The sequence below is a fragment of the Benincasa hispida genome, chromosome 12, assembly GCF_027475165.1.
Source record: "Benincasa hispida cultivar pf3 chromosome 12, pf3_genome.v1.1, whole genome shotgun sequence".
Taxonomy (NCBI): domain Eukaryota; kingdom Viridiplantae; phylum Streptophyta; class Magnoliopsida; order Cucurbitales; family Cucurbitaceae; genus Benincasa; species Benincasa hispida.
The window spans coordinates 52,423,838-52,436,473 of record NC_143489.1 but is presented as its reverse complement, the minus strand read 5'-3'; the positions used below and the strand labels follow the sequence as shown (position 1 = coordinate 52,436,473).

Genomic DNA, 12,636 nt, shown 5'->3' with positions numbered 1-12,636 from the left:
ATCTAAAGAGATCTCATGGGTTTTGGCCAAGAATGGCCAAAACCAAGCTGGGGGCTCTCAAAATCAGCTTAGACTCTCCTCCCTTTACCTAAATTCGAAGATTCCAATTTATAACAATTGGTTAGCATCGCAATGTCGTGCCTTCACGTGCCCTCGAGTTGAGGTGCAGTGCCACAGCGCCTAGCAGTGTTGATGCATTGTGTGCTCGCACGTCTTTCGTCAAACTTTGGAATACCGTGGTGCTACCGTTGCTGCTACTCTCAAGAATTAGTGTTATCGTTGTCGCTGTGCCTAACCTCCTAGGGGCATTTCCGTCATTTTCTCACTTCTTGAAGCCCGATTTTTTTTTAATTCCTAGTTGCTTCATATTAACCCCAAACATTTGTAACACTCGATTCTACCTCTTTGATGCTCGATACCTGTAAAAGCATTAAATAAATACATAAAATCAAGTAACAACTTTGAATTAGGTAGACGAGATAACACATTTTCAATGCCATCAAGATTCCAGTCATATAATTAGTATGCATTTTTCTTTTATCAAATTAGATTTAGGTTATTAATCTTTTATCAAGTTAAAGGTTAATGCCTCTTGCCATTCAAATGGCCATGTATTGGAGTGGAGATGCTCATTCGTGATTGTCATAGCCAATTGGTTGGCGGTGGCAAAGTCTAGAAAAGAAGAAAAACATGGATTGGATGTTTTCTCTATTGAATCCTTGGCGCCTCTTCTCGATTTGCAAATGATTACCTCATATGGGATTTGTTATCTATAGGTTTAATTAGATGTTTAAGTGTTAGTTAATGTTATCTACGTCATGCATAAGTGTTGTCCCCCCAAGGGGCAGGTAAGAGGAAATCAGGGAGTCGATGCTGAAGGTGAAAATTAAGGGGATCCTCAACTAGCTTTCTCGTGTTTTACTTTCAGATGAGTCTTTATATGAACGGATAGGCTTTTCTTCGTCCTAATGAAGTTTCTTTTTTCTTAAAAAGAAAAAAAGGAAGGGGGAGGGAAGAATTCAAAATTTTATAAGTAGAATCCAAACATAGGTCAATAAATAAAGTATCAATTACTATTTAGAAGGTTGATGGTTTAAGCCCACTTTCATAATTTTTGAGCTACAATGAGGGTAGGGGTAATCATTCAAAACTGTGAAAATCGAACCGATTACAAAATCGAACTGAAAAATGCTAGAAATCGAATAATGCGGTTATGTTCGGTTTAGTATAATTTTCAAACCGAATTTAGCGTTTAGGTTCGACTTCAAAATTAAAAACCAAATTTAAAATATATAATATTAGTTAGGGTTTAGACTTTAGAGGGTTTTTCAGTTCATCTTCTTCTTAGTTCTTACGTTTCCTCGTGAGGCAGACACATGCAAATGGGACCATTGACCACAATCTCTCTCTCACTCATAGTCGTCGGACTAGGTCTCCCTCCGATAGACTTAGATCTCTCATCTCTCACCTTGATTTCTCTCACTCGTAGTTGTCGAACTAGGTCTCCGTCTGTAGGACTAGATCTGATAAGAAGCTGACCATCATAGAAGAACATGAAGTTTTACAAGAGAAAAATGAAGCTCACAAAGCTCAAATTAGCTCAATTAAAGCTCATGTTGAAAATTTATGGGAGAACTTTCCAAGTCAATCCAATCATGAAGCAATCATTATACCTCAAGGACCAATGACAAGAGTTAGAGCTAAAAGACTTTGAATTTGAATGAAATTTTCTTAGAGTTTATTCTCTCAAACTTTATGCTTTCTTTGTATTCTTGTATTTAGAATGCATGTTTTTAGAACTTTCAATCTAGTTTGATCAATTAGATTGTGGAGAGTTGAAATCTTGAAATTAGGAACAAGTTCTTCTTTCTTCTTGATCATTGATCAATCTTCCAAGCTCAAATTTGTTTAGTTTTCTTGGGGGTGCTTATTAATTAGTTAATTAGGGTTATTCTTATTACTGTTGTGGGGGTTCACCTTGCTTAGGGGGGAGTTCTCAAACGTGATTGAGGTAGTTCCCTTTATCATTTGTTTGAAATCTTGAAGTGAGGAACAAGTTCTCATTTCTTCTTGATCATCGATCAATCTTCCAAGCCAAATCTGTTTAACTTTCTTGGGGTAATTATCAATTTTTTTAATTGGGGTTGTTCTTAAGATCTTTCATCTCTCACTAGAGTTGGTAAAATTCCTTGCAGGGTTGGGTCCTCGCGGTTTGACCGACGATGAGGTCAAACAGAGGACATCTTTAGGGTCCCCGGACTGGGGACAAGGTAGGGATGGGGAGGGTATCCCCCGACCTCGACCTCACCCCGAATTAGATTTTTAAATATTTTTCTAAATATATATATATATATATATATATATATATATATATATATATATTAGGTATCTAACTTTTTACATTTAGTCTAGTTTTTAATTTAGTTCAATCTAAACCTAACTAAAGTGTTCAAGCACAAACCGAAGAGAACTTTAGGAAAAGAAATTAAAAAAAAAATCTTAATAGAGAAACAAAAAGAAAAATAGGGAATGGATCCTCATGGGCACCCGTTTCCCGACGGGGAATCCTTACCCCTGTCTCCGCCATTGATGAGGGTGGGGATGGGGTTAAATCCCTCATCAGGAATGAGGACAGAGAACCCTCCCTCGCCTAGCCCTACCCCCGTTGCCAACCCTATCTCTCATCTTGATCTCTTTCTCACTTGTCGAACTAGACTTCCTCCGACGGACCAGATCTCTCACTTCGATCTCTCTCTCATTCATCGGACCAAGCTCCCTCCATCAAACTAAATTTCTCTTACTCAGATCTCTCTAATAGTCTTACTTATTGAACCAGACTCTGTCTGACCAAATCTCTCTCACTTAGATCTCTCTCACAGTTTCACTCATCAGTCGTTGGACCAGCCTCCTTCCATCGGACCAAATCTCTCTCACAGTCTCACTCCTCAAATCTCTGATGTTTGATTGGATTTGAAGTTTAAAATTATATTTAGAAAAGGTTGTAAATAAAAAGAGAAAATGGAAGGAAATTCCGAATTATAAACATTTAGAAAATAAGGGGAAAAAAACAAAACCGCAGAACCAAATGACTGTACATATATATAGTTCGATTTGGTTCGATCCAAACCGAACAAGTGATCCATTCGATTCATATGATAAATTTTTAAAATTTACCATTCGATTTGATTTGAGTTCGTTGGAACTCAAAAGAAAATATTAAACCTCCAGTGGAGGTTGGAATCTCAACTCAAAAGAAAATAAAATAACATAAAAGAAACAAACAAAGGTTGCCCGCGCTGGTTGACCTTAAATTTCTTCTCTAAATGAAGGAAGCTGTGAGAATTAATAATTGCGCTCACTCAAGTTTCTTTCAACAAGAAATCAGAAGGCCATTCCTAAAATTCTCTAATTCTTCTCGTTCTTCCACCGCATTTCCATGGACTTTCCCAAGGTTTCCGTCGGTAATTATGTGATTCCGTCTCTGCTCTTCGCTGGAATTCTCTTATTTTGCGTTACTGCTTCCTCTGTTTTGAATCCTTTCACTCTTCTCTCCAACGGACGCCATTGCAGCAGCAACAAGCTTCATAATCAGGTCTCACTGGCGCAACCGCATTCTCTATCTCTGCTTTTTAATTGATTGTGAAATCGTTCTGGATTAATCCTTGCACCGTAATCCTCGGGATTTTGATTCTGTTGTTACGCTACTTATGAAGTCCCCTATCCTTTTCGTTTTTGTGAAATTTAGAATCGTTTGTGTAAATTGGTTCTGGATTAACCGTTCCTGAACATTTCAAGTGATTTCATTGTCTTTGTCATTTCTGTGCAATTTCGAATCGATTTCTTTGAATTGGTTCTGTATTAACTCTTGATGAACATTACTAGTTATTTCATTCGGTCTTTATCATTTTTGTACAATTTAGAATCGATTGGATGAGTTGCTTCTGGATTAACTGTTGCTGAACATGACTAGTGATTTGATTCAGTTTTGCTCTTGATCATTTATGTGCAATTTCGAATACATTTCCGTGAATTGATTCTGGATCAATTGTTGCTGAACATGATTAGTCATTTTATTCTGCCTTCATCATTTTTGTGCAATTTAGAATCGTTTGTGTGAATTGGTTCCGGATTAACCGTTTCTGAAAATTACTAGTGATTATCTGTCTTTATCATTTTTGTGCAATTTAGGATCAATTTCTGTGAATTGGTTCTAGATCAATTGTTGCTGAACATTACTAGTTATTTGATTCAGTCTTTGTCATTTTTGTGTAATTTAGAATTGATCGTGCGAATTCGCTATCGATTTTGCGTAACTTGAAATTGATTATGAATTTGTTCTGGATTCAATGTTTGCAGAATAACACCAGCGATTATGATTCTGTTGCACCACGAGACGAGCTTGAATTGGCTCTATCCAGAGCGTCAATGGCAAACAAGACGGTGATAATCGCCGTCGTAAACAAGGCGTACGCCGATCAAGAAACCGCAGTGGTTACGACTATGCTGAACGTGTTTCTTGATAGTTTCTGGCTCGGAGAAGGCACGCGGCCTTTGGTAAATCACCTCCTTCTCGTCGCCGTCGATCAAACGGCGTACGAACGGTGCCAGTTCCTTCGTCTGAACTGCTTCCGGCTGGTAACGGACGGCGTCGATTTCGGCGGCGAGAAGCTTTACATGTCGGAGGATTTCATTAAGATGATGTGGAGAAGGACTCGGTTTCTCTTGGAAGTCCTCCAACGGGGATACAACTTCATCTTCACGGTACGTTCTCTTTTTTCGAGCATAATTTTATTTAATTCTTTTTTTCCCTTTGAAAAATTAATTTGAGAATTGATCATTAGTTTCCCAAAAAAAAAAAAAAAAAAAAAAAAAAAAAGGATCATCAATTTTAGCCCTGAATGTTTTATTTTATCAAATTAAAATCAAAGTTTCAATAAGTGTTATAATGTTACAATTTTAACTCTAATAACTTATGTTCCATTTTTCTTTTCATAGAAATTTATGAATTTTGGGAAAAGAAAATATTAATGGATAATTGGTGCATTGGTCAAAACTTATTATTTGTTTTTTTTTTTTTTTGTTGTAAAATCGTATTTTATTTAGAGTAATGAGTTTATTAAGATGATTACTATTGTTATGATAAAATTAGAAGAAAATGAATCTATGGTAAAAATTAAAAAATTAAGATTCTATTTGGTAATCATTTGAGTCCCATTTAGTAACTATTTTATTTTTTATTTTTGTTTTTGAAAATTAAGCTCATATAATCTATTTTCACCTCCAAATTTCTTCTTTAATTATCTACTTTTCACTAATTATTTAAAAAATCAAGCCAAATTTTGAGAACCAAATTTTGGCTAAGAATTCTAAGATGCAAATTATTGTAAGAAATGTAGATGAGATATACTTAATTTTTAAAAATAAAAACTAAAAACCAAAAGGATCATTGGTTTTTTGTTTTTGTTTTTGAAAATTAAACTTACTTTATTCCCATTTCTTATAATGATTTGCATTCCTATCTAAATTTCAAAAACAAAAACAATTTTTTGAAAGTTACGCCCCATTTGGTAACAATTTTGTTTTTTGTTTTGATTTTTGAAAATTAAGTCCATTTACATGCTATTTCTTACAATAATTTGCATTTTTAAGTACAATGGATAAATTCTTAGCCAATTTCTAAAAATAAAAAAACTTTTTAAGATCTATTTTTTTTACAACTTTTTAAGATCTATTTTTTTTAGTTTTCAAAATTTGACTTGCTTTTTAAACTATTAGTAAAAAGTAATAACAAAGGAAGCAATTTGGTGTGAAAATAACGTCCATAAGCATGATTACTAAAGGTGCTTACCTTTTCTAGTTCTCTAGTTTAGTTTTTTAAATTATTGGTGAAAAAGTAATAACAAATGAATAAATTTGAAGTGAAAATAGTGTTCACAAGCTTAATTTTCAAAAACAAAAACAAAATATTAAATGGTTAAGGGGCTTAAAGTTTTAATTAAATTTAGGATTCAATTTATGAAATTAATTTTTTTTTTTAAGATCTAAGGGTGCTTTTGGGTTGACAGGTTTAACAAATCTTAACAAATTTTTGTGTTTGGTAAAACAGTTTGGGATTAAATTCATTAAAACCACTTAGGCAGTTTTTAAAATATGTTTCAATTCTAGTAGAATTAAATTTCAATCTTTAAATTCATACCATATCGATTTGTTTAATTACAACTATTCTCCTTAATGCTTAAGGATTAGTCTAAAGCAATAAAATATGACATTTAGAATAATTATTTAAAAAATTATAAATTGTATTTAAAATACAAATAATAGCAATTTTATTTTAGTTATTATATCTAAAATACAATAATTTAGTATTTGTTACCAAATACAACAACACTTCTTCAAGTTTAAAGCTCAGAAATTTCCACAAACAATATATTTTTTCTTTCTCATATATTTTGACTAAATAACTTAAATTAGAAACCATGACTACAAAATAAATATGATCAGCCTTTTAGAAAAGAAGATTTTCTTCAATGTGACCTAAACGAACCAACTTGATTTACGGAGGAAATTTATGAAAGTCAGATATTATAAATGAAAAGAAGAAAATTACGAAAATATGTAAACTCTAAACAGAAAAATACATATATATCAAATACAAAACAATAATAATTAGTACCAATAGTACTATTTTTTTAAAAAAAAAAAAATTAAACTATTACTATCATTATTGTTTTTTAGTTGTTTACAAAAATATTACTAATACAATATTTGATGATTATGTAAAGTGTTAATTTGATTTGCGTTCATTTCCTAACTAATTTCTCTCGTATGAAACTAATATCAATTTTTTTAAGAAAAAATATTAACTTAATTAGAACTATTTTTCACCTCCCTCAAATTTCTGCCAAAAAAAACAGGGAAAAAAAAAAGATCACTCAAATTAATCCATGGGTATCTTACCTAATGAGCATCTTATTATATTTAACCTTCACTAATAATTGATTTAACTATTTGATTTATGTTTGAAAGAGAGATTTTTATATATTGCCATATGGTATGATTTTAAAGGGTGTATTGTCCATGAAAACTTAGTTGTAGAGGTTTAAAAAAAGACGACTAGATATAACAATTAGGAAGGAGATGATCAAAAGCCTTTTATATAAATCTGAAATATTAAATGATATTCGATCCATGTGGATTACTATTTAATAAATTGAAATTTTGTTCTTAGTATAATTACATTGTACAACTTGTCTAAAAATAAAACTAGGAAGACACCCTCGAATAATTAAAATAAATAAATAAGAAAGAAAAAGAAAAAAACAACTACAACTACTACTATTCAACTCTAGTTCCACCTGTCAATTGAAATGTTCTAAAACAATATGGCTAGTTGCTTTTGAATTGTCAAACAAAAAATAAGAAGAAGGCACATTGTGACACAAAATGTACATCATCTTTGAATAATTTCAAATTTACATCTAATAAATTAATTAATTTTAAAAATGAATTTATTAGAGATCTACTGATAATCTTTTGATTTTTTTTTTGAAATTTGTGCTTGTTTCGCACAATTTTTTCCATCATAGATTTCCTGGTTTTTAAAAATTATTTTGGAATTTGGTTAAAAATTTAACTATTTACTTCAAATCATTGTAAGAAAATAAGAGAAATTAGATTTAGCTTTCAAAAACTAAAAACGAAAAATGATAGTTACCAAACTAGATCTGATAGGTTTGATTTGAAAGCAATCTTACAATAAACATCGAACACATAGAAAATAATGGATAAAAATAATATTTATAGACTTAATTTTTAAAATAAAAAATAAAAAAATTATTTAGTTATCAAAATAGATGTTAGAAATTTATTAGGTATTTTTGGAAGTTTATGAACTAAATAATTTAATGATTTAACTAATAAATTTTTTCAAAACCGGATTTGAGTATGAGCCAATGAGATGTTAACATCCATAGAAATCACCTCCACACCAAATTAGCATCTTTAAGCAGCCATTCTAGGGATCTAAACTCAAGCAGTCTAATGTACACATTGAGCAAGATTTGACTTTTAGAATCTTAAATTAGTTTAATAAATAATTAACTCAATATCTTACATTAAGTATTTGATATTATTATATTGTTAATTTATTATATGATTTATTGCTAGCCAGGGAATCTTGTAGCTAAAGATTATTTTATGGTATGGTAGTTTTTGTGGTTGAGTTGAAACTCTGTTCTAGCTGAATTTGATGTTAAAATTGGCACATGGTAAACTTATATAAGATACTAAGGAATTGACACAAATTGGGAGAGAGAATTATACGACCTTAAAAAAAAAAAAAAAGTCTACAAAATTAAAATTATCAATTTTGATAACGTATTTTTTAAAAGTAGCCATTTTGGTATCTATTTGAAATACCAAAATGGTTATATTTTAATACAAATTTATGTTTATATTTAAGTGTGTTCATAGATTGGATTGGGTCAGGTTGAAATACAATCCGACCCAATTTTTCGAGTTGTAAGTTTCTTCAACTCAAATAGTCTTTTTTAAATAATGAACCAAATGAACTCATCCATTAAACATTTGGGTTGAGTTGGATTAGGTTGGTTTGGATGATGATCATTTATTTAAATTTTTTTTCTAAAAATAAGTAAAATGTTACTATGTGACAGAAATTATTTAATTATTTTTATATATTGAATTAAAATTAACAACAAAATTTTAATTTATATTATAAAGATTTTCTTTCTAAAGTGCTAAAAAATTATTTTTAAGAGTTGTTAGAGAATAATGTTCCAAAAAATCATGAAATTAAATAAAATTAAAATAAATACACATGACCTCAAGTAACAAAACACATACTTTTTAAAATTAATAATAAGATTGATTTAGTTTTGGTTATTTCAGGTGAATACATGAATCAGATTTTTATTTATTTGAACAAAACTCAACCCAACCTAAACGATACAAGTTGGACTGGGTTGATTGAATTTTAGGTTATTGAGCTTTTTGAACATCCCTAATTACATTTTAAGAAATTTAGTGAGTAAGTGACATGTTAAAATTTCGATGGAAAAAGATGAAATAAAATTAAAAAGATATGTAACTAAAATGCTCACTTTTTCAAGTAAAAAAACAAATTAGACATCTATCAAAATCACTTACTCATTTATTTTAGGGTTAATTACATAAATAGAATTCAAGTCCAAAATAATAGAATATGTAGTACGCCACCATTTTGCTCACTTCTTCCCAGTTTTCTCAAATTAAAAGCAATCACTGATAGCCACTGATAGTTGTTATCAGTTACTATCGCTGATAGCTTCTATCAATTGCTATCGATGATTGTTGCTATCAGCGATAGCTTTCAATTTGAGAAAAATTAATACAATCTCGAAATATTAGCTTTTAATTTACTATCAATTATAGTATCTATCATTAGTCACTTTCATCAATTGGAATCAACCTTGAAATATCAATACTTAAGGCTATCAGTGGCTATCAACTATAGATTTATAAATAGTGATCAAATTTGAAAGAAGACCAACAACTTTGATTACCACAGTAGCCTCACTAATAATCTTTTATCATGGCTATCACTGATAGTAGCTATCAGTCGCTATCACTGATAGACTTTCATCAATTAGAATCAACCTTGAAATATTAACACTTAAGTTTATCAATGATAGACTTCTATAACTGGTTATCATCTTTGAAAGAAAACTCGATATATAGATATCATATAAGTTCTATCATCGATATCACTAACATCGCAAGGTTATCATCCTTGAAAGAAACTCGATATATAGATATCAACTAAGTTCTATCACCAATATCACTAACATCACTCATATTGTGGTTATCAGTGATAGCTTCTTTCACTGTAATATCATTGATAAGATACTATCAATGATCTCAATGATATCCTGCTATCAGTGGTAGTTCTCTATCACCGATAGCGTGCTATTAGTGGTAGCTTCTATCACTGATAACGTGTTATCGGGTAGCTTTTATTATCGATAACGTACTATCAGATAGCTTCTATCATCGATAACGTGCTATCAGGTAGCTTCTATCATTGATAACATGTTATTAGTATGAGCTTCTATCACTAGTAACATGCTATCAGTAGTAGCTTCTATCAATCATAGCCACTAAACACCTTTTTGCCCCTTTCTTGTCCTTTCCGAATATTTATAAGTCCCTTTTCTTTTCGGTGATAGCTTCTATTACTGATAAATATGCTATTAGTGATAATTTCTAGGCATTTCACTTACTTTTTAGTTCAAGATTCAACTTTATTAATTAAATTCACTAAGTTGGCTATCAATGATAGATTTCTATAAGTGGCTATTAACTATGAAAATATGATCAAAGATTAAGCTATCAGTGATAGAAAATATTAGTATCACTAATAGATTTTCATTTGCTATTTATATTTATTATTTGTTATAATAATCAAACTTGATGATTGACTTATTGGTGTTAAGTCACTTATGAATATACTTTCAAGACTTGGGTACGAAACTCAACCTCATAATTCTTGTGAAAAAAGGGAAGAAGAAAAAATTCAAATAAAGGAAAGGAAAATTTAAAAAATAAGAGAAAGAGAAGAAGCAAAATTTGAAGAAAGGAAATAAGATTAAATAGAAAAAAAAAAAAAGAAGCAAAAACCAGAGAAATGAAAGAACAAAAACGGGAGAAATAAAATGAAAAAATGGAAAAAGGGAGGGATGAAGCAAAAATAGAAGAAAATAAAAAAAATAAAAAGACTAAAAAAAAGTGTGCAACAAAACAGACAAAGAGAGGGTGAAATTGAAAATTAAAAAAAATATCAAAAATTGACTAGTCAACTTTTCCATATTTACAAATATTTTAAAGATATAATATATTTTAAAAAAATTTCATTTATTCTACTCACTATTACAAATATCATTTATTTTAACATACAAGAATTAAGCCCATCTTCTCTCTTGAGGGCCCAATTATTGAATCAAGGCCCAATAACCACCAAAACATGAAACATGGCCCATTTAAAGAATGAAGCCCAATTAATCCCAATCTTCATTGATTTCTCCTCCACAGGACACGGACGTAATGTGGCTTCGAAACCCCTTCACGAAGCTGAGCCCCAACAAAACAGAGGATCTCCAAATCAGCACCGACGGTTTCTCCGGTAACCCATTTGGGGAGGAGAATTTCATAAACACCGGATTCTACTTCGTCCGATCAAACAACAAAACCATTTCCCTCTTCCAAAATTGGTATGATCTAAAAGACAATTCCACAGGGAAGAAGGAGCAGGATGTTCTTCTAGAGCTCATCCATGGCGGAATCATCGGCAAGCTTGGCCTCAGAGTCCGATTCCTTGACACGCTTTACTTCAGTGGGTTTTGTCAGGACAGTCGGGACCCTAGGGAAGTGGCGACGGTTCATGCCAATTGCTGCCGGAGCATCGCCGCAAAGGTTGCCGATCTCCGGACAGTGCTTTATGATTGGAAGAAGTTCAGGGAGATGAGTTCTTATAATAGTGTGGAGAATGCGACGGCTGAGTTTAAATGGTCGCCGCATTCGGGGTGTTTGAATTCGTGGCATTAGAATTTAAGGGAGGTTTGGTTGAAAGGTAGTTGAAGATGAGATTTTTATCCCGTTGATATTTATTCTCCAACCCTAAATGATCAATGATTAGCCTAGAAACAGATGAAATCTACTATCATGTTTTAGATAGTATCACATCAAGAATGATCATGTCTATCATAGTTCTAACACGATGACTATATCTATCGTAATCTTCATTTTTCTTGAAAAATTCACGGTAAAAGCACAACACAATGTGAAAAAAATGAAGATCGCAATTAAATAATGCCATCACGTTAGGATTACGATGGATATGACCATCTTTAATGTGATTATGTATAAAATGTGATAGTGCTTTTTGAGATAAGTAGAAAGTTAGATTTTATATGTTTGTGGAGATGAGTATTAATCACTTAGGCATATGTGAAAGGGTCATATGTACAAAAATCTCTTGAAAAATTTACTTTTCTTTGTTGGTTTTTGGAATGTTATATATAGGTTTGAGTGGTTAGTAATTTTTTAAATTTACAAACGATTCGAATCTTCATTCTCAAGAAAGATAATAGACGTCAATTATTAATTAGTGACTAGAGTTTACAATTTGATATATTTTGATGAACATGACTTCGTAGAGAAAAGTTTTTATATTTCAATTTTAGAGAATATACCTCAGACAACTATTTGAACTAAATAAAAGTTATTTTTGTATATTGTACTAGAAAAAAAAGTTATTTTTTGTATACTTCAACTATTAATGAAATTTAGAGTTAAAACTAATAACAGTGAAAATTGGTACTTTTATAGGATTTTAAAGGTTAAATTACCTAGTCCATAAATTTTTAGGCTTCCTATTTAGTTTGTTAATTTTTAAAAAATATCAAACTAGCTTTTCAGGAAATTGAAAGCTTAGGATCTTACATTTTTTTTTTTTTTTTTTTTTGAATATAAACTTCAATAAAACTAGAAGGTTCATAACAGCACACACCTGTAATTGATTTGTTTAGGGTCTTACATTTGAATCTAATAAACCAATTAATTTGATTTGATTTTTTTCTT

General features: G+C 31.0%; 1 protein-coding gene across 1 annotated transcript; it reads left to right on the top strand.

Annotated features, from left to right (window-relative positions):
• Nucleotides 1-3,184: 3,184 nt before the first annotated feature.
• On the top strand, nt 3,185-12,091 carry LOC120068008 (uncharacterized protein At1g28695-like). The gene is made up of 3 exons (XM_039019667.2): nt 3,185-3,592; nt 4,357-4,761; nt 11,089-12,091. Exons 1-3 carry the CDS (start codon nt 3,437-3,439, stop codon nt 11,599-11,601), a joined length of 1,074 nt encoding a protein of 357 aa, XP_038875595.1. The 5' UTR covers nt 3,185-3,436; the 3' UTR covers nt 11,602-12,091.
• The last annotated feature ends 545 nt before the right edge of the window (nt 12,092-12,636 follow it).

Coding starts and splice junctions, on each gene's coding strand:
- LOC120068008 (XM_039019667.2), top strand. CDS start 3,437: ATGGACTTTCCCAAGGTTTCCGTCGGTAATTATGTGATTCCGTCTCTG. Junction 3,593..4,356: donor GCAACAAGCTTCATAATCAG/GTCTCACTGGCG, acceptor CAATGTTTGCAG/AATAACACCAGCGATTATGA. Junction 4,762..11,088: donor GATACAACTTCATCTTCACG/GTACGTTCTCTT, acceptor TCTCCTCCACAG/GACACGGACGTAATGTGGCT.